At 42.9% G+C, this 22,835-nt stretch overlaps 1 protein-coding gene across 1 annotated transcript in view; it reads left to right on the top strand.

Annotated features, from left to right (window-relative positions):
- Positions 1 to 22,835, top strand: part of MYO16 (myosin XVI) — a 411,612-nt gene that overhangs the window by 195,585 nt on the left and 193,192 nt on the right. The window contains 3 exon segments of the mRNA XM_032611435.1: positions 16,757 to 16,865; positions 19,908 to 20,025; positions 20,768 to 20,839. Coding sequence (XP_032467326.1) covers positions 16,757 to 16,865; positions 19,908 to 20,025; positions 20,768 to 20,839 — 299 coding nt within the window.

A 22,835-nucleotide genomic window follows, 5' to 3' on the forward strand; every position in this document is an offset into this window, starting at 1 on the left:
GCAGCTGTTAATCTGATGTTCAATGCATACTTTGCATTTTAATTTCAGTGACTTTTTTTTCCCATTTCTAAGAGTTCTACTTTGTTCTTTCAAATCAAATCTGATTTTTCTTAAATATGGTTTCTTGTTCTTTTCTCGTATTATATTTTCAGTTCTTTAATTTGTTTTAAACATATTTGTTATACCGTCTGTAACCAGTCATTGTATTATCTGGAACTCTCAGGCTTCAACTCTTGCTGTCTATTACGTCTGATGACAGCTGCTCAGGGAACGTTATTTCTCCTGGTGTTTGTCCTTCGGGGTGTGAGTTGCTGCCCCTTGGTGGCCAGGCTGGGAGAGTCCTGCGTGGCCTGAGTCAAGGGTTACCCTCTAGAGAGTTTCTCTCCCTTTGGTCAGATGCTCAGGGAGTGTTACCCACCTGGGACCATTTTTATGCTAATTATTTAGTTGAAATGTCCTAAGGACACACATGCAGTCTGAGTTTAAACCTCTAAAACCAAGAAAGGGCTGTCTGTGGGTATAACTTTTGCCTCCCAGAATCCACCCCAGTGAGTTTCCCCAGTGAGTTGCCTGCCTGTGTCTGTGGGGCAGGTATCTCTTCCATAAGCCTTTTGATTGTCTAGCTTTATGTACTTTCTAGGGCCAAAACCATGTTCTCCTTCCTGTGTGGACCTTAGCCCCTTGGTTAATAGAATAAACCAAAGTTCCTGTAAACCCTAAGGTTCAGGTCATGGTTGCCTCTGGGCAACCCAGGGACTGCTCCTTTACTCTCACGTGTGCAGTTTGTCTGGTCCACACCGTCCCAGAAGTGCACTTCCCTAGTGATATATTTCTGTTTTGGAGAAATGAAGAGACTCTTTTTCTTCACTATAGATCCAGAGTGAACAGTGGTTTTAGGTTATTTTAAGATATGTGAGCTATCTATATATGTAGAGTAGATCATGTCGAGATGTGTGTGTGTGATTGGAAGCATCTTTACATTCACCCAGGAAGTGGATATTACTAAATTTGATTATAGCTAAATATTTTGACAAATCCTAAACACTTCTGTACTTACTTTGGGAGTATTGTTAGAGCTAGCTAGTCCAGAGCTTTAGCTTTTAGACAGATTCCTCTAACACTTTCATAGGAAATAAAGTACTCAAAACATCAGTATCAACAGGAGGCATGATACGTGGTGACGCTATGCTATTGTTGACAACCGGTTGGGTCATGTATAATATGACGTGTGTGTGTGTGTGTGTGGGGTGTCCAGGTATAGAAGAGCTTGCCCTTGGGATACTGCACACTCTCACCTGTTTAAGTATTTCATGGTAAACAGAACATCACGCAGTGACGACTCATCTTATTTCTCAGTCATCTCTTACATCAAATGCATTAGCTTGGTAAAATCACCCACGTGTTGTATCTGTAAACCCTCACCATGAATCTGCTGCTTGCTGATAACCTTTGCAAAATGCATTAGTAATAAAAAGAGACCCTGAACACACAAAACAGCAGAGGACACACGTGATTGAAGTATTAAAGTGAATGAGGTCTATCGGATATAAATCTGCTATCACATCGAGCTGTTCTTCACAGTGAATCCTTTAAGAATGAAATAAAACTCAACTATTTTGATGTAGGTTGCACAGAAGACCGTTTTTACTTATTTCTCACAAGAAGGATTACTTGCTGTATGTTCTACTAAACACAAGCCCCCTCCCGGTTGTCTGTGATGGGGACTCTGTCCTGGGTCCTTGGTAGAAGCCGCGGCTGGAGATGCTCGGCACACACATAGCTTCCCCGGAGGACTGGCCGCTGGTGCCTGATGCAGGAATGGTTCTGGTGGCATCTGCAGGACTGAACCCAATTCAAGTAAGAAGCAGCCAGAATGGAGAGGTCCTCAGAGGTCAATGGCAGGAGACAGAACCTGAAGATGGACAGACAGTGAGCCCCTGCCCCCTCCCTCTTTGGAAAGCATCTGGAGAGAAGGAATCTACTCCATGTGAGAGGATTACTTTGGAAAGAGTGAGCTGCAAAGATGCATGAAGTAGCCACAAAACGGACAAGCATACGCATTTGCCCTTTTATTTTCTTAAAGAATGTGCCCCAGACATTGATTCAATTGAGAGAAATGCCCTTTCTTGTAGGCATTGCTATGGAAAGCTCACTGCAGCAATGAAAGTTCAAATTAATTCAAAATTAGCATATCCTGTCTTACTGCTTTGGGTACTACAAACACATCTTTCTCCTTGTCTCAAATCAAATTAATTTTGTGTAATTAACTTTGAACTTGCCTTAATATCTAGAAGTCAGTTTAATTATGCATACATAGAATAATCTATTTTGTGGCCTAATTGGCATAAATAGACCGTGTTTTGAGTTTGTAGTATAATTAATTCCTAGCTTCCAAAGAATACCAGGGAGGCCAACAGGTCTGCATTTCATGAATAGTGCTTTGTTTTACCTCTTCTTTGATTGGAGATTGGTTTTTTAAATCCTCTCATTATTTCAAATAGTAACTCTATTTTTGACTATTTTTCTTTGTCTTGCATAATAAAATTACTATTACAAGCACATTTCCTCAAAGTATCCGCATTACTTCTAAGTTCGCTTCCCTTAAACAAGGGATTTTTTTTTAATGTTTGAAGAATCCCCAAGATTATAAATCCTCTTAGACAATATGCTGAGAGAGTAAGTGCATTTACAGAATTGTTAACATTTGGCTACGTTATTAACTGAAATGCTCATTGAGTGTTTCTGATCCAGCCGATGGTGGATTGAAACATGCAGGAGCATTTCAGGATTCAAAACACCACAATGTTCACCTCTTCAAATATCCGTTCGCCTTCCAGACTTAGTAAGTAATCATTGCTATTCTATATGTCAGTGTTCTGTATGACGTAATGTATCACTACACTGCTACAGTTTTATCTGTGTGCTTCTGTCTCCCCTGCTGACTGTGTAATGTTCCTGGACATAAACTTGGTCTCTTCCATCTTTGAATCCCAGTCATCGCAATCCTTGACACATGTACACACTCAGTATTTTCATTTACTTGGCTAAAGCCTTACTATCTTAACTTAGCAGTGGATAATAACAAAAACATGGGCTCTGTCTCTCACGAGCATATAATTTGTTCCAGTCTGTCTTTATAAATCTTCTCTGAGTCACCAAAGGAGCCTAGACCTACAGCAACAGGGTTATCTCTAACAGAGCAATTTTGATCATCTAAATTTTTGTTTGAAACCTTCTCTATTAGTGAGGAATGAGGGTGTAGGAAACCTGCTTTATTCAGGCCTGTGGCCCCAGTCAGAAAGTGTGACTCGTATTAAATTAAACCTCTGAAGATACAGTGAATAAATTGATGCATGAACGAAACTCAGCGTATTTGCTGTGATATAAGAACGTTCATCCAGTGACAGAAGTGAATATTTTGGCCCCGCAAAAGGAAAAGTATAAAAACATTTTTATGAGTACCTGTTGTCCAAGCATAAACACTGTGTTTTTAGCATCGGACGCTGGGGCAAATTAAATTATGGTTGATAAAATGTTGCCTTTAAATTTCTGCTGTAACTACAGGAATATTATTTACTGGGATCACATCATAATATACAGTGGTTGCTGAAATGCAAAATAGTAACATATCATTAAACCTCAGAGCAGTTTCCTGATCTAGATCATCATATAGATGCAGTACAGTTGTTTAATGTAGTGTCATCAACATTTTAAACGTCCTGCCGTATCTGACCTTTCCAAATGGATCTTGATTTCTCTTTGGCTGATAACGTGTGATTGATTCCATTTAGTGGAAGATTTTCAATTTCAGCAGGAAGAGATTTCTTATCTGAAAAGGGAGATCAGTGGGAAGTGACAAGGAAATTTAGAGCTGTTAGCAAAATCAGCTGATTAAGGTTCAAAGCCAGAGGAATAAAAACAAAGCACAGAAGAGATAAAACATACGACTAGACGTTTTCTTCTTTGTGCTGTGCCTCCTTTGGACTTCTTTCTCCTCTGTTACCGCGGTGCTTAGGACAGGAACATCATTCTGGGAGAGGAGCTGAAAAAAGAAAGAAAGTGAGAAAGAGGCCATCCTACCTCATTAACAAATAAAACGTTCTGAAATTCATCACATCGGGGGAAATCGGCCATGATCCCTCTCATTTTTAAAAATCATGACAACTGCGGTTTTTAACTTTTATTAGTTAATTTGTGTAATTTAATTCTTGCCCCGCCCCCCCCAATTTTAAGTTGTATGTCTTCTAACAAATGAGAAGCGAACAGCTACTGATTTTAATCTTCTTAATTTTAGAAGCTTTTATTTTCATAAAATGTAAGATTTAGGGTTAACTCTTTGAAGTATTTAATGCCTGAAATATAAACACTAAAGCTATTAGAAGCAGCAGGTCGGGCAGAAAGAAGCTATCAGAGGGATTTCTGTCATGTTTAAATAATCCACAGTACCAAATATCCATTTCAGTTCATTTCTAAGGAAGTGTACGGTTTTGTACATTTGAAAATTGAAAATAAATTTGACAGTGAAGATGCATCTGAGCTTCCTCATATTTCTCCTTAAAATGTTACTTATTAACATTTTCAAGAGTGGAATTGGTTTAGAAAACTATAAATTTATTTCTATAAAGAATGACAAAACAGCAATAGTAGTAGTAATAGTGAAAGAGGGACCTGATTTCTGGTAGGTCACTATACCATTTCATTTCCTCAGTACTGGAGGGAAAAGTTAAAACAGAATGTTAATTATTCCACTGGAAGGATGAACGTATTAAGACCAAAATAGTCATGACTACTGGTCTTGAAGATTCCAGAATCCATCTTTGGAAAAGCTAGTTTTGAACATTTTTTTTACTGATCCTATACCTTTCTATGTAACTGGTTGCTTTTTAATACTCGTGTGTAACTTTTTGGATTTCTCATATTATCGTCTCACAATTAGACTGTTACATGTGGAGCACATCATTCTGACCTTCAACAATAATGTTTTCAGAACTTTTGACTTTCCGTTAATTTGTAAATATAAAGATAAAATGACAGGCAACATGCCTGGGCCTTTTCTGTACGTGTTCTTTTTCTATGTAGAAGGATTTTGACCTAAAAGCACAATGCAACACTGGTGAGCTCATAGGGATCACTTATTTGGACTTATCTGAACGCTTATTTGAACTCAGTTACTTCATGAATAGTGTTTTGTTTTTATTAATAAGAAGTTCAGATTTAGCATACAGGTGGAAATATTGGCGTAGTTCAGAGAAGTTTAGAACGGGAACTGAGAATCAGCAAAGAGCTCACTTTGAGTGCGAATGGCTTAATTCCAGTCATTTTTCCTTTAGATTATCTTGGCTCTGATTTTTAAAATTCTGTGTTGTAATATTATATGTGAACTATATTTTTATATAATATATATAATTTTATCAAAAATATGTAGCACATTTATAATCACAAGCACAGGTCCAACAGACATATTTTTCTAGAAAATATTCAAAAATAGCAAAAAGAGGTACAATAGAATAGTAGGTCTTGGAGCAGAAGCCACATTTTCCGTCCCTTTTTTCTTGACGTCATCAGGGTCAGTTATGAGTAAAGGAGTATTTTTGTGGGTGCTAACAATCAATGTTATTTGGCTTTTCAATGAGAATTGATATTTATCAAAAAATTGGGATATTTAGTTTAATTTAATTTATGAATCTCTCCTGAAATAACCAGTTCTAATATTCCATTTCTGAAATCAATCTAGTTGCATACTTAGCCTTGGACAGGATTACTTTACTAGATATTACCTGCATTTTAATAAGGTATTGTGGTTGACATTTTCCTGAATTTTATTTTAAAGGTTTTTTAAAAATTATGGATGTAGTATATTTTTATTTTACTCATTTTAACTTCTTTTAAAAAATCCCAGTTTGCTAAAATGGAGATGCTGGTGTTTCCTACTAATATGACAGAGACATTCTAGCAGAATCTTTGGATGCTATCGTGATGCCAGGGCTGTGAGCTTTTGTACATGGGATGTGTCTCCCTTCATGCTTGTGGACATGCAGTTTTTTCCAGAAAGGTTAAGTTTGCTATTTGTCTAATTACATTATCCAGAAAGGCCATCAAACTAATTAAGTGAACAATTTATTTTTCTCTTTAGAAATGTTTTACTATTTCCTCACTCCTCCCCTCCCCTCCTTTTTCTCATACTTCCCTCCTGCCACTCCTTAAAGAATTTAAGGCAGGTTTATCACCTCTGGTCACATATTTGCATGTTTATTTCTTATACTAAGCTTTTTTTCGCTAGAACATTTCCCAAAGAAATTCCTTATTGTAGTATTTCTGGGGTTTTGCTTGTTTTGGTTTTATTTTGGCAAAACAGTGATTGAATTTCATAGCATCGACTTTTCTCTTACTTTTGCCAACCTTTGGTCAAAGAAAAAGAGTAAAGTTTGTGTTCACTACTGACTTATCAACCAACTACCTATGGTTCCTCTCAGGCATGTTGGGAACCTACCAGGCATAAGCAGAACCAGCCATGCGTATCTGAAAATGTGGAGACACGTATGGAAACGTTCAGGTTTATATGAAAACGACCACACAATCAGTACTGATTTAGGTTTTATAAGAATGTATATCAGGGGACTTCCCTGGTGGCGCAGTGGTTAAGAATCCGCCTGCCAACGCAGGGGACACGGGTTCAAGCCCTGGTCTGGGAAGATCCCACATGCCATGAGCAACCAAGCCCTTGCGCCACAACTACTGAGCCTGTGCTCTAGAGCCTGCGAGCCACAACTGCTGAGCCCGTGGGCCACAACTACTGAAGCCTGTGAGCCTAGAGCCCGTGCTCCTCAGCAAGAGAAGCCACCGCAACGAGAAGCCCGCGCACCGCAACGAAGAGTAGCCCCTGCTCGCCGCAACTAGAGAAAGCCTGCGCACAGCGACAAAGACCCAGTGCAGCCAAAAATAAATAAATAATCTATTTTTTTAAAAAAAGAAAGAATCTATATCAGGAACATGGTTGACATGATCTCTATCGAAAAAGAGTCAAATGATTGACATTTAAGTTGTATATGTTAAATGAGAACTATTAAATATTTAAGTGTGTGAATGTGTGAATAAGTGGGGAAGAACAAATCTCTATGTGTATATATATGTATGTGTGTGTGTGTGTTTATATAGACATACATATATATACGTGTGTGTGTATCTAATTGATTTCCCACAATTACGGAGGCTGAGAAGTCCCAAAAGCTGCAGTGGGTGAGCTGGAGCCCCAGCAGAGCTGATGGTATAAGTTCCAATCCAGAAGCAGTCAGGCTCAAGACCCAGGAAGAGCTGACGTTTCAGTTCGAGTCTGTAAACAGGAAGAGACAACGTCCTGGCTTCAGACAGTCAGGCGAGGGGTCCCCTCTTACTTGTGGAAGGTCAGCCTTCTTGCTCCGACTGGATGAGCCCTATCAAAGTAGAGAGCAGTCTGCTTTACTCAGGTCAGCAATTCAAGTGTTAATTTCATCCAGCAACACCGTTCCAGACACACCCAGAATAATAATGATAAATAATAATAAAATATGTGGACACCCTGTGGCCCCGCCAGGCTGACACATAAACAAGGCAGAGAGTATGGCTAAAACAGAGAGGGTTTTGTTTCAGGTGTGTGGCCTGGTCTGGCCTCGGCACAGGGGTCTGACAGGAAGAGAATCCTGGTGGGTAGTGCCAAAGCACAGGCGGTGGGTCAGTGTCAGGTTATATGGTGGCCAGCTGCAGTGGGAGAGGATGGTGCAACACAGAAAGTGCAACAGAATAAGCTTGGTCTGATGGGGTAGAGCTGTGTTACGGGGAGTTGTGGAAAACAAGTAGGATTTATTATGCAGGTGAAATACGTATAAGTAGAGAGTTGACATGATGGCAGTAAGTAAACTTCGGGAAGATCGATCTGACGGAGAGCTCGCGTGTACGCTCCTTCTCTCCAATCCAGACGGACGGCTACTTGGCCTGCTCCCTATGGGTGGGATGTGAAGACCGGCCTTGCCTTTTTAGTGGGAATACCGATCTGGGCAGTTTTAATAGGGTCTGATGAAGCACTGCTGTGAAGGAGGTGCAGAGTTTTGCAGAGCTCATAGGAAGGACATCCAGCCTCCAAGACTCCCCAGAGCCAGTGGCATGTGAAGAAAAACAGGATTATGTTTGTGGATTATGTTCCGAGTGAGGAGCACAGGGTGAGTGAGGACACAGAGGTGGATGAGAGCGGGGTCTGTACGAAGGAGGGAAGGAAGTTCTGTGCGGCGAGAGCTCAGAGGGAACGCGGGTGACTTTGTCAAGACCGGCAGCTGGAGAAGGGCATGGGTTCCATGATGTGTTGCCCAGCAAGCCTGGCTAGGGAGTTAGTATCGCAAAGGCAACTGGAAGCCATTTACGCATTTTGTTTTGGGAAGAGAGTTCACTAAATTTCCACCTTGACTGCATGGAGGAAAGTGGATTGGACGTAAGGTTGGAGACAGAGGCTCCTGCGGTGCTTGGGTGATGATTAGGATGGGTGGGAATGGAGACCCTGCAGCCGCCTCCCGCCAACCCTGGGGGGTGGGGGGAGGTGAGCTGAGCTGATCTCCAGATGCTGGAGGCTGTGGGGATCCTGGAGGAAGGTGCGTCTGTCAGATTCACTGTGAATGAAACGTCAACCCCGGTAGTCAGGTTTTCCACCCAGCAAGGGAGGAAGGAGGATTTGGACATGGCGGTTATCCTGATCAGTGAGACTGGAAGGAAGGAGGGCAGAATAGGGCGGGTAATAGAAGTAATTCCCTGAGAGGAAATGAAAATTGCCTTTAGACCTGCCAACTTGGAACAGCTTACTTGATATGTTGGTAGGTTACACGCAGCGTGGGGTTTTCACATAGTTAGTGCTGCACGGACACCCATGCGAGTCCGCGGCGGGTCCCAGGAGAAGCCGGAAACCATGCGTCCGTAGTAACTGTCCCTAGATGGTCACGTGTGGGAATGTCAGCTTCTGGAACATTTACAGGTTACAGACGTTTCGGTGCACGTGTCTACCTCGCTCAGTATTTAAGACACAGGGTTACCTTTGGGTTTATCCCTCATCACGGTGCCATGGATGTGATCTTATACACAGGCCCTTAGGTGAGATTTCCCCTGAGCAGGATTTCTGTGCCCGTTCAGCCTTGACCGAGGCCTATTTATATGGACATACCTGCTGCCCCTCCTCCCACACAGAGCCAGAGCTGGCCTGGGGTGAGCTGGACTCGGGGAGGAATACGGAACGCCCCTCCTCCACCCGGCAGATGCAGCCCCCAGGCCTTGGCCAGTTAAACAGGTACATGAAGGCCAGGCCCAGCCACCTGCTCTGAGCAAAAACTTCTCTTTCTCCGCGTTTCACTGATTCACTCATGTAATCACTGCTGGTTCTCTGTGTCTCTGCAAGAAGGAAAAGACGCCCCTTCCTCTGGCAGGAGGGGCCCCTGCCGGACACAAGGCTGAGAGCAGGGTGCTGCCTGGGGTTGGCCCCCTAGCACGTGTCCTGGGCCCTTTGGGCGGGAGGCAGCCACTCTGTTCTGATGTCTCCACCTTTGTTTTCAAGAACTAAGTGAGTTCATCCGAAGCACAGAGGCACTCTTACCAGGAAAGATGGTAAGAGTTTAGAATTTGTTCCGCCAGATGTTTTGAAGAAATATTCCAACTGATTAGAAAAATATGGACAAACTATTCCGGGAATGTCACAAGACCCGAAGTCGCTCTGAATGCGTGATTTATTAAATGGATTCTGTTCTTTTCCTGAAGACCACTGGCAGGCTTTCCTCTCTCCAAACAAAACAGTTTGCGGCTAATATATTAACATTTTCATTGGGGGAGATTTATAGATCTGAACCTGTGGTTAATAAGAAATCCTATTCATATTCCATGGAGGGGGGATTTAAAATTAGTTAATACTTTCCAGATAGTTTCAAAACAATAAAGAAAAGAATTTCCTTTGAGGAGAAAGGTGGGGTCGGGGTGCAGGAAACAGCAGGTTACCATCTTCCTTCATAAACTAGTAAACAGGGCTGCCTTTGTGGACGCCAACTGCTTGGTTTTGCCTTATCTGGTTTCTGTTTACATATTAAACTTCCCCGAGTAGAAGGCAGCTTTGCCCATGGTCGAGAAGACATTGTTCTTTTGTGTGTATGCGGCAGATCAAACACCAGCAACAGATAGTGTTTGTGGTCTGTGAGCCCAGACCCCGTGAATGGGCCCGGCACATGGTTTGAGGTAGTGAGCTTTTTTATTTCTTTCCTTTTTTTTTTTTTAATTTCTATTTGAGCCTTCATTCCCCATGTGTCCTAGGCACACATGCAGCCCCACAAGAGTCAGTTCCTGTCGGCCTAACAAGGGTGCCTGGTGAGCACAGGCAGGGTAGCTGTTTTTGTTTGTTCATTTATTCTTCAAGTAATCAGTTAATTTTGGAGATACAATTGACATATAACATTGTGTAGGTTTAAGGTGTTACAAGGTGTTGGTTTGATACTTTCATATATCGAAACGTGATGTCACTCTAGCGCTAACACCTCCATCACCTCTCATAATTATCATTTCTTTTTTTGTGGGAACAACTGTTAAGATCTAGTGTCTTAGAACTTTGATGTTTATAGTACGCCCTTGTTGACTGCAGTCACTATGCTGTGCATTACATCTCCAGACTTATTCATCCACCAGTTGCAAATTTGCAGTTTTAATATGTCCGGCTCGGCTGTGAGAGAGGAGGGTATGGGTGCCTGGAGGGGGACCCAGGCCCTTGAAATTTTGTATTTTTGCAAAAGGTCATTGTTTGTATGTGATATTCAGATCAAATTACTGCCACCTCGAATAATTCCCAGTCCTCTTGTCCGAAGGCTGCCTTATGCTGGGGAGTTAGCATTTTTAATTTGCCCCTCTACACAGAAGAACTTTATTCCAGGATCTGTTTACCTTTGCCACAAAGCGTGAGTATCAACACACGCGTGCCCCCCCCAACACCTTCAGTCACACTCTCACAGGCATATATACCACAGACACACACATGATTTTGACTGTAAATTTGACCCACCTTAGAAGATGTATTCCTGGAATGCTGTTTGTTGTCATGAAAATCAACAAGTTGGAACAATGGGACAGTTGACTAGAAATAGCACAAGTCAACAGTTGTTGTTACTGACTTATTTTAAATAAATGTAACTGTAGTGAAAACCTTTTCTTATTCAAAGCCCAAGTAGAATTTTGCACTGTTCAATTGTAATATATATTCGTCTGGTTTGCTGTTTTTTTATGTAAGTGAAAACAAAGTCATTTGTATATTTGGTGCAGGTGTGCTTTTCTCATAGTGATCTTTAAAAATGAGATTTATAAACTTAGTTCAAAATAAATCACCTTCAGGTTTTGTAAAAAAAAAAAAAGTTGGGGGGAGACCCGAGGAACCTGTCAAAAGCAAACAACCAAAAAAAGCTTTTCTAGAGCTACTAAGTAAGTTCCTCAAGTTGCAGGAGTGTGACTGAACCAACCATTGCAAAATTCCATTGTAATGTCAAAGATGCTTCAACCACGCACCCACCCGCTCCTCCCGGAGGCCTCCCCATGGTGCCAGAGAGCCTGCCCAGAGACGCAGCACGTGCTCGGAAGCATTTCTCAGAAGCTTTGCTGAGTTGTGAGTTTGTTACCGAACCGAAGTTGCGTCCGCTTGCCTACACACAGTGAAGCCAGTCTACACCACGATGTCGTGGTGAAGGCAAGGGCAACATTTACGGCAGGCACAAAGCAAGGAGTCCAGGCAGCTCATGCCCAAAAGACCCAAACTCCCCACTGGCTTTCAGGGAAAGTTTTTGAAGACAAGGTGAGAGAGAGTTGCAGGGTGATCGGCTCATGGACACTCTTCTGATTGGTTGGTGGTGAGGTGATTGGGCGTCAACATCATCAACCCTCTGGTCCCAGCCAGTCTGGGGTCTATGTGTTTGTGGGCGGCATCTAGTTAATTTTCTCCATTTGTGGGGGGTTTCCGTATCTGCAAAGCAGCTCGAAGAACGTGGCTCAGAATAGCGTCTGTAGCCCTTGAGGAGAAGCTGAAGGTCCTTGACTTTGTTTAATGGTTAAACTAGTATTATTTTGTCTTACTTGACTGTCTTCCTTTGCTTCTGCATTTTCTCACTTCTCTGATTATGTTTATTCTTTGGAACTCAGGGAAGACCTAGGAAGCTAAAGTTTTCCATGAACAAGAGGCAGGTGGAGGACATGCCAGGGTGGTGGAAGGGAGTCCGTCCCAGGAAGGCCCCATAGGGTCCTGCTTGGTTACAAGCTACTCTGTTTCATGCCTGTAGTGCAAGTATAGAATTGAGTCAGAAGAGAATAACTTAATCATAAAATATCCTATGAGATCTTAAAACCTCATGAAACTGCATTCTACTTAAAACACATCCATGTATAATAATAATTCCACTTGTTATTTACCTTCCCCCTGCATTTTTAAGCAGAATCTTAACTTGAGGAAGATGCCTTGTGATGCTGTGTAATTTTCTTCCTCCTCCCATCCCATCCCTCTGCAGGAGACTTGTGACTGAGGTGAGAGGCCCAGAGGGGTCAGGATGGAGTGTGTGTCCCTTGGCCAATTCCCGGCTTGGAAATCTTGAACAAGCTTCAGTTCCCTTGTAGCTTACATGGGCACAGTGATAGCTCTGCTTTTCAGGATCCACGTGACCATTAACTGGGACGTGCTTCTGAAATATCCAGTGGAGTGTCTGGCACATTCTCAGTTGTCACCACCTTTCCCTTTGAGTAGAGTTAGTCAAACAGCATTATTCCGTCTATGATTTTTAACATGCTACAGCCTGTCTGTTACAGTCTTCTACTCCATGGTGGAAACAACATCTGGGGGCATTCCCTTGATGTGTCAGATCTTTTGAAAACAAAACAGCAATGATTCTTGGTTCCACAAATGCTAAGTCTCTGATGTTTCTGGCTCTGGACACTGAGAGATTATCTATACGTGGCCAAATGTTACTGTTCCGAGTTATGTATGAGTTAAAAGGAGATGATAAAAAAAAAAAACAGATTGTTTGAGCTATAAGTGTATGATTTTGAGACATAAAAGATAATATAAAAGACATTGAATATTGAGTTCTAAGATTTGAATACTGGGAATTGTGGAACCATTAATTAATAGGTGATATAGTTGGAAACTGTCAGATGAAACACTCGTACAGGTTCACCTCGGTGGGTTTCGACCACTTTGTTGAGGTTAGGGGGGAAACATCAGCGGAGCATGGCTAGTCTACAGGGATGGCTATAAACCATGGCCCACGGTCATTCTCAACAATTTTCAAGTGTTAAAAAGTGGAAATGCACATGTGACTGTAAGCCTTCGAGTGGTTCACAATGGGAAAAAATAATCAAAAAGTGAGAGCTATGAACTTTTTCTTCTATCTAGTTACTCCTTTTATCTCAGAACAGACAAGCGTATTTTATAGTTTAAACAATTCTACATTGTTAATAGCATGTGTTATAACTTCTCAAAATGTTCCTTATTTCATTTGGCTTAGTTATTTATCTGATTAAGAGATTTGTTAATGACAGAGCACATTGACTAAAGCTCCCCACATATGCAAGATACATTTTTTCCAGGAAGTGCTCTAATTCTGCACGCACATTGCAACCTGAATATAGAAAGCACATCCTTAGTTAATTATCATAAAATCCTCATGAACTAGAAATGGAGATTTTACTTGACTTTTAATCTGTTTTTACTCCATTTTATAGATACTAAGATAAAAGTTTAAAATGTCATCAGAAAGCGTCAAATAGAACTCACCTCTGTCTCTGATTCTCGGTTGTAATATTTTACTAGGCATATTTTTCCAGGATTACTTTGTCCTGTGTGTGGTTTCGCTATTAGGTGATTTATTTCAGAGGGAAAACAAGCACTTTTCATCTCCAGAAAGTAAACTTTTAGTTTTTTCTGGTACTAATTTTCCCACTTTAAGATACAGTTTTGCTGATAAGTAAGACCTATATTTCTAGTGAAATCAACCTACACATTATTGAATAGTGGGAGAAGTGTAAAATTTGCATAGGAGACATTGAGGTCTGTGTTTTTGGATCATCCTCATACCAGCAAGTTTTCTGATTACAGAGGAAAACACAGTGAATCTTAAAGCATCATTCCTGCCATCAGGCCAACTGCCCTCTAAAATCCCCTAGTTTGATTGGGCTTCTCCTGAGCCATTACAGACTTAATAGCCCTGTTTAAATTGCCCAGATTAACTTCACATGGCTCCTTCTGCCCAGAATTTTACTGTTACATTCACGCTGCTTCACGGGAGCAGGTCAGAGCTGCTGTAAATTCCCACCATATGCTGAGGTTTAAAGAAATATTTGAGTTCCCCATAGGTGGAGCTTGTTAATTGATTAACTTGAAGAATGTGAAAAGGAACCATGGTGTTTTGCATATTTGACTTTGTAATGTTACCAGGAGCTAATTATTCTTTGCAAGATGTCAAGTGGCCACTCTGAATGGAATTCTAACCTGTGTTGTGATCAACAAGTGGGAAAGAAAAGATGACACCAGGAAGATGGATGGAAAACTGCTGTGAGAACAATAAAAATTAAGAGTCATTAGAACTGCTTGTCATTAAGACGTTTTAGTCGCTAGAATTTTGTGAATTTTAGGCAAGATGGCTCTGAGCATCCTAACCCAGCCCCTTGCTAATGTGGTTGCCCTTGACCTTTACCTTTTGTTCCATGGCCCCAAACCCCAGCTCACTCATCCCCTGGGGAAAGAGAAAGCCCCCAGGAGCTGGTCCTCAACTCCCCCTTGGTCCTCGGCTGCATCAGCTAAACCTCCTGTGTCCCCCTGCTTGGCAGTGATGTCCCTTCTCCACAGCCAGTGTCCTAGATTCTCATGACCTTCCTCAAGGCCACTTTGCCTCGTCATCTAAACCTCAACTACTTTCTCTCCTAAAAAACCGAAGCCACAAGCAGTGGTTCCTCCACTCCCTGAGATGCTTCTGGCCATTGGACCATATTAGTCACCTGACCCAAATGTGGAGAAGGCGGTGTCCCTCCACTGTGCTCCGAGTCCAAACCCTCTTCCTTCCTCTGCAACTTCCTTCTCCGTTTCTTTTAAAGTTTTTTCCGGTCTTCCTGTGCCTCTGCTTCAGCTTATAAGCTCCTGAAGTCTCTCGCAGTCCCCACCTATTCCACGGGGCTGTTTCGTTTAGACCCCTCCCAGCCAAGGTCAAGGACGAAGAAGTCCTCCCAGACCCCACATCCACACCGACGGAGTGTGCTTCTAGCCCACACCATCCTGTCCCTCGCTCCCATGGTCTCCTTGCTGTTAATTCTTTCTTCATCCCTAAAATGTTAGCGTCTCCTTTCTGGGGAGCTCATCCACTTCCATGGTTTAGTCATCTGCATGTTGATGACTTCCAGACCTTATTTTCTAGTCTTTTCTGAATTTCAGATCCTTATAGCCAATTATTTCTTGGAACACCGCTTGAACTTCAGCAAGCTGTTCAAAGTGAACACGACTATGGTAAAATACAACCTTTCTCAAAACCACACTCCTCCTCTTGGGACGCCTCTCTGGATGAGTGAGGCCCCCATACACCCCGCTTCCCCAGACGGAATCTTGCAAAGCGTTACTGACGCCTCTCTTTTCTCCTCCTGTGTGACCAGCCAGGCCCCTCCTCCCAGCCATCTGCCTCTCCATCTCCTCTGCCTCTCTTCCCTGCTGGTCTCTCACTGGGTCCACTGGCTTCCTTAGTTACCTCATCTCTTTCCAGGGAATCTCACTGGGCTACGAGAATATTCTTCCTGAAACTCCAGTCTGCTCATACCTGTTCTTTGTTTCAAGAACTTCGGGACAGCCCATCCCTTCCAAGACATCATGGAAACTCTTCTGCAAGATACACACAACTCTGGCTACTTGTCCGACCGCATCACCCACGGCCCCTCTCGCTAGAGGCTCGGATTTGGCTGACCTACGCGAGTTCCCCACGTACATCACGCGTGCTCCAGCCTCTGTGCCTTTGTAGGTGTTGCTAATTATTCCAGGGACACCCTTGAGTCTTGGATTTGCTTGGGAAAATCTTACTCAGGTGTCACTCTTGGAACCGAAGCCTCCTCCCCGCCCCTAGCTTTCCTCCTTGTCCCCTTCCTACACTCTCAAAATCAGGCCAAGTTCATCTCTGTTATCCTGCTTCCACGCTGTGTCACAGCTGTGTCTTCTCTTGCCTCTGCCCACGGATACACTATCTTTGCTCTTGAGACTCCACGGATGACTTCCTGATCCTTCTATCCTCAGCTGCTAGTATTGTGTATTTGGTAGGTGACTCCTTTGCGTTTCTTGAATGAAAGGAATAAATCAATGCATTCATCAACCATTTCGTAATTAAAAGATATTGACAAAAAGAAAGAAGAAGTGGCTCTAAATTAAAAATCCTGACTACAAATATTCATTACAAAGCATACAGTAGAACCTGCCGAATTTCTATATGAAATACACAAAACACTTGTGACCTTCTCCGGGAAAGGGTGCAGCTCAAGGGAGAACTGAGTAAGACAGTGTGAATACGTTCTGGTCCAGCAAGAACTTTTCTTCCTTCCGGAAACATCACGTGCTATTATGGACCAAAGCCTTATAGACACATGGGGACACAATGTCCAGGTGATTTCCATTATCCTGGAGACCAAATATGGCTGAAGTGGCTTTTGACCACTGGGGTTTGACCACACACCCAGCCATAAAGCTATGCGCTTTTCCCCCTCACAGGTATTTGAGCAAGACCCTTCGAGAAGTATCACCAGCAGAGCATTCTCTGAACAGGGAGAAATTCGCTGTTTGGAAACAAGCCCTGAACGTAATTGGCTTCAGTAACTTGGTGAGTCATGCCATAAATATTACACTGAGAAAATCAACCCTCTACTAATTTATGAAAGTCATTCATTCAAAACACTTCTGTGCTCCTGGAGTTCGCATGCTGGGGCGGGGGGGGATAGACATAAACAAGGGTACGCTCAGGGCACAGGTGCCCCGGAGACAGGCAGAGGATGGGCTGCCGTCTTCAAGGAGGTGGTGGAGACCTTTGCCCGTTGGAACCATGTGAGCAAAACACATCAAAGAACTTTGCTTTGACTCGAGAGAAGACTGGCAGATCCTGGTGACCGTTTACTGCCAAGAATCACTTTGACACGTAATCTAATCACCTTACTAAACTCTCTTCTTCAACAGCATGATTTAGTTTTTTCATTCTTAAAGAATTACCAAACACCTGCCAGCATTACAAAGCTGAAAAGTACTACTTAAAGGGTTTAAACCCACTGCTGTGCGGCGGAAATGTCTGATTCTGGAGATGCCCTAGGTTTCTGCCGTGGGATGTGGCAGCCACTGGCCACGTGGGACCGGGGAAATGGAGTTTTAATTTTTCTTAGTTCTGATTACTTGAAACTGAAACAGTCTTGTGTGGTTCGTGGCTCCTGAGTTGAATGGCGCAGGTCTAGAGAATCAGGGATAGGAAATGACCTAAGCCTGAGACCTCTCAAATTCCCGCCAATCTCTTTCCTTCACACATCCTCTCTGTGTCCCCTCATTCAACGTGGCGTCAATTTGAATTACAGCCAATTCCTCGTTAGCGATCAGTGTAAGATCGCATGGGGGTAACTTTGGTACGCCTGTAGCTCGGGAGCCCAGTTTTAGTCACAGATCTAAGTATGTTTGTTTTTTTATTTTTTTCCTTAAACCAGCAAGTTGATTGATTTGGGTCTTTGTCTTTTCCCTTGTCCACATGGCTCATGGGGCAGGGAGTGGGTGGAAGGGGTGCGAAGGTGGCGAAAAGGAAAGGGTAAGGAGGTGGGGACTCACCCTAAATGAATTAGCTCGGGGCCTTCACCCCGGCCTCACCCATTCAGAGACCGGATGGGATTCTAGGAACGTGCGATCATATGGTACTTTGTTCTTAGTTGCTCTGCTCATCCAATCTCTGAATTGCTGTCTTTCCGTAACTCCTACCCGTTTGTACTTCTCTGTCTTTGCACTTGCTACTGTTGTGCTCTTTTCTTATTGTTTTTCCCTTCCTAAGTGTCTGAAATCTCTGCTTCCTTATGGGAAACTGGGGTATAGACATGGGTAAGGAACCATTCCACCAAAAGATCAGTTGCTTGGAAACGGGGCTTTAAAAACCCATGCTGGATCCTCAGAGGCAGGGCAAGCAAATTATACCTAAGGCAGCGAGTAGGGAATTTAAGTTTTTTGGTGAAAGGACTGTGCAGTTAAGCAAACGATGTGAAGGTCATCACTTCATCTTGATCCTTTGGGGTGAGTGGGACGGTGACAACTTGGTCCACACAGGAGGAAAAGATCATGTTCCATAAGATTGGGAGGAAGGTATTTCTGGGCTGGCAAGACCCTTGAATCAAAGCTTATGACTGTGGTCCTAGGAGATCTGACCATAAAGGTGCCTCCACCCTGTCTTCCATCGTGGACACAGAAAAGCAGCCCCCTGCCCCTGCCCCTGCCCACGGAACAGCTTATCTCTACCTACCTCTGTCGTGGCATCACCACACAGTAATCCGTGTTCGGGCTACTTTTCATAGCTCTGCCTACTTCACTGAACTGGATGATACTCGAGGACACAGCGAAGGCTTGCTGTCTGTATCCAGAAGTACCTCTCTCCTAGGGCTCTGGGACATTTAATGAGGAGTTACTGGATTTATTTTTTAAAGAAAGGGGGAGAGGGAGGTGTCAAGTAGCTTAAGATGCTCGGAAAATGTTATTCAGACAAGCACAAGTAAATACAATTAGAGACACTAGTTTGTGATTTGGAGGTTACCAAAAACATTTCTAAGTAATGCCACAAACAGAGAGTATTATACCTGAAAATTACAGATTATCCTTTTCAATGCTCTCATTTTAAGGTCATAAAACTACCTTGTCCTGAAAACTAAAAGTTCTGGAGGAAATTCATAGACGTCCCAATGACCATATTGTGTCAACTGTGTATTTATAAAGCAAATGAGAATTGTTCTTAGAAAAACTTCCCCAGACAGGACCTTTTTCTTCCCAGATTACAAATGCGGAAACCGGGAATTTCAAAGGTTATGTCACTTGCGCTAAATGAGGCTTAACCGCTTTTGCTATTGATAGCATAATACTAAATGGTTGTGATTCTGGGGAAGTACCTTTTAACTTACAGCTTTTCCTTGACTTTTTACTCTTGTCCGAAGCCAAATCTGAGGTCTAATTTCTTTCTTTCTGCAGCGTTCCAGGTTCTCAGATATTCTTTCAGCAAACACTCTCATCCTTCCTGCTAACGTCCATTTTTTTCTGAGTTTTCCTTTACATACCTTTAAAAATGAGCATTTTGTTTATTTCGCCATGGATGTCTTCATCAGACCTCCATTAATTTTCCAGCAGAAATGAAAACTTCTGTAAGCATAATAGCAGTTTATTTCAAAACAGAGAGAACTAAGGGATGGACTCTGATGCTGTCTGGGGAAGCAGCCACGTGACCCTGAAGTCGGCTAAGCCTCCGGTAACAGTTCTGCCAGCCCTGGGGGGGACACGTGTGAAGTCCGACCCTATAAGTGATGTCCAGCCAGTCAGACCATGGTTACACAACCATTCATGCTTCATCCTGATACTTATCCAGAAACCATTCATTTATATCAGAACACGTCACGTCCTCACTGTCTCTCGTTTAGGGAACAGAAAAGTTGGCTGCGGAAGGAACACTGAGTTTCCCGATTTTGATTTTGAGTTGGAGATTGGTAGTTCTCTAACGGGACATTCTGGGTCTGAAAAATCACAGCCCCCCCATAGCACGCACATCATTTCTTAAACCTACTTGGAGGTTTTTCAAAGGATTGGTCTTTGAATCTTTCTTCTAAGCAGCACCGCTCATCTCCTCTATTTCTCAACCGTGTAGGAGGTGGAGAACGTGTGTGTGATTCTAGCGGCCACATTACACCTTGGAGACATTCGGTTCACTGCTCTGACCGAAGCCGACTCCGCCTTTGTGTCTGACCTCCAGCTTCTGGAACAAGGTCAGTGGGACAGATCTAACAGTAACCTCATCGATGTGCAGCTTTGCAGACTGGCCAGTGGATGGCGACACAGTACAGAAAAGTCAGGTGGAATCAACCCTTTTTTGCTGGAGTGGGATTCAGTGAGGGCGGCGGAGGGGAAAAAAAGAACTGTATCCTCTTTCTTCTTTCTGGTTATGTGAATGAATAAGATGTACGTTTATGTCACAGTAACAGCGGTGATGCTTCGGCGCGTAACTGGGTTTATTTATACCGTTCTAAGTATTCTCCGCCCCGCCCCCTGCCATCCCATATATTTGGGGAGCATGTTATTAGCTGAACATTTAAACAGAACACAGTTACTTCCCTTTAAAGATCTTGTCACAAACCTCTCTCCCTTGAAATTGCCTTGTCAGTCACTCCCAGGTTTTTTCAAAACGCCTTAAAGCCACAGGTTGTCGTGACCAGCATTATCTTTGCCTCATATCAAAGTAATTTAACCAGGAATTGGGAAAAGCATTCAGGGCCATTTGTGAGGGCAGGAGGGAAAGAATCCTGCAGTGATTTAATGCAGGAGCCCTGAGAACTCATTAACGTTTCCATTCCTCTAAGCCACTGTTTCTCTAGCTGAATTTGCCAATTGCAGTGGTAGTTTGGTTTCTTTAATGCACACATTTTCTAATGGGTCTATACAAACTCCTCAATTATAAAATACCGTGTTCTCGCTGTCAAAAATACGTATTAACTTTATGCTTTCGTTTAGTGGCTGGAATGTTGCAAGTATCAACGGATGAGCTGGCATCTGCTTTAACAACTGATATCCAATATTTTAAGGGTAAGTTTCTCTGTACTTTGCCTTTCACCCCTCTGTGAAAATCTTTACACTGTTGAGAGGCCATTCTGATGAGCTGGTCACCTTTTTTAGCTAGTGACTCATTTTAGACAAATAAAGTCATCAATCCAAGAGGATTTATTCAGTTAGAACATGGGATGCGTTTGTGTCTGTGGTGCCAGGCTGTGAAGAGCATCCTTTTCCCTCTTCCTCGTCAGTCAGGGTAAGAGCGGCCATGTATTGGGCACTTACGAACTGAAGGGCATCGTGGCAGGTGCTATAAATGTTGGAATTTTTAGTTCTTCCAAATTGCTAAGGGGTGGGCTTAACTATTTCCATTTTAATGAATGAGAAAACTGAGATTCAAAGAGGCTAGATAACTTTGGACATGAAATCACCAGTAAATGGCATGCCTGGAATCAGACTCTAATGCCATCTGACTCCCGAGATGAATCTCTGCGCTGTAGGATCTCCACTCAGTGGCAAGAGGGTGCCTTTCCTAAATGCTCTTCACTTATCCACTACAAGTCATTGCCTTACCAAGCTGCCTCTTTATTGTAATTTTGAGGACTCAGCGTCCATCTGATATTGTTTTTTCTCAAAATCACTGCTATTCTTACCTTCTGTTCCCAATGGCCCTACTTGCAGATACTTTGGCATGTGGCTTGTAAATTCTGCCTCATTCCTAGAGTTCCCCTTCCGTGTTCCCAAGCTTTATGGATCTCCCCATTATCCACTGAGTTACCCGAAAGCCATTCCTGACTCTTCGTCCTCCACTGAGTAGATCAGCCACAAGCCAGTTCTACCCCATAAATACTTCCCACTCTCACCCTCGTTCCTTCACTTTCATCCCCACTCCCTTAAACTGTCTTTCTTAGATGATGGCAAGAGAATCTGATCAGTCTTTCACCTGGCCTTATCTCACTTTACCTTCCTTCTGCACTGCTTCAGGAATAAGCTTTCTGAAATGCAAATATGATTTTCATCCATAGATAACAGCCTTGAAAGGATACGCCAACTCCTTTAGAGTAAATATCATCCCTTTTGGAGGTCCTGAGAGGCCCTTTATTATTGGGGCCATACCTCACTTTTATGCTTCATCCTCAGCCATTTTCCCACCAGTGACCTTGCATCAAGAAATACACTTTCTTGAAGTTCTCCAAAGGCATTATTCTTCCTCACGGCTTTTTTTTTTTTAATTATTGAAGTAGAGTTTGTTTACACTGTTGTGTTAATTTCTGCTGTACAGCAAAGTGATTCAGTTATACCTAAATATATATTCTTTTTCATATTCTTTTCCATTATGGTTTATCCCAGGACATTGAATATAGTTCCCTGTGCTCTACAGTAGGACCTCGTTGTTTATCCATCCTATACGTAATAACTTGCATCTGCTAACCCCAAACTCCCAACCCATCCCTCTCCCAGCCCCCTCATGACTTTTTAAAGAAACACTGAACTCCCCATTAATATCTGTAATTTAATATATCCAGGCCTCCCTCCTTACTCGCCAGCCATGTGGGTGAGAACCCCACCGTCACGTTGGCTCTAGAGACCTCCATCCTATAACATCACAAGTGACACCTGCTTTCACTGCCACTTCGTGTGGTTCCGTCTCAGCGGCATTGAACTCATGGCCGTTTGACTCTTCACGACCTGCTGGTGCTTTTTTGTTTGTTTGTTTGTTTGATCTCAGCTTGCCTCAGAGGCGGTTCTCCTTTACCTGTGCCTCTGTTGATTGACAGCTCACTAAGTCCTCATTTCCCACGGTCAGCATCCTATTACCGGACTCCCTGTGGGTTGAGTTGCAGTGGTACCCAGCTTGGCCGAAGCCATAGAATGTGAACTAGATTCTCACTCCCTCTCAACTCGCCAGCATAAGTGCTGGCCTAGCCTCAATCCCAAATCATCTTTACTTATCTTTTTCTTGGTTTCTTCTCTAGTCTATTCGCCACTCAAAAGGTTATCACTCGAGATTTCGATCACCAGCTCTTTGAGA

Source organism: Phocoena sinus, chromosome 18, assembly GCF_008692025.1.
Source record: "Phocoena sinus isolate mPhoSin1 chromosome 18, mPhoSin1.pri, whole genome shotgun sequence".
Classification (NCBI taxonomy): Eukaryota; Metazoa; Chordata; class Mammalia; order Artiodactyla; family Phocoenidae; genus Phocoena; species Phocoena sinus.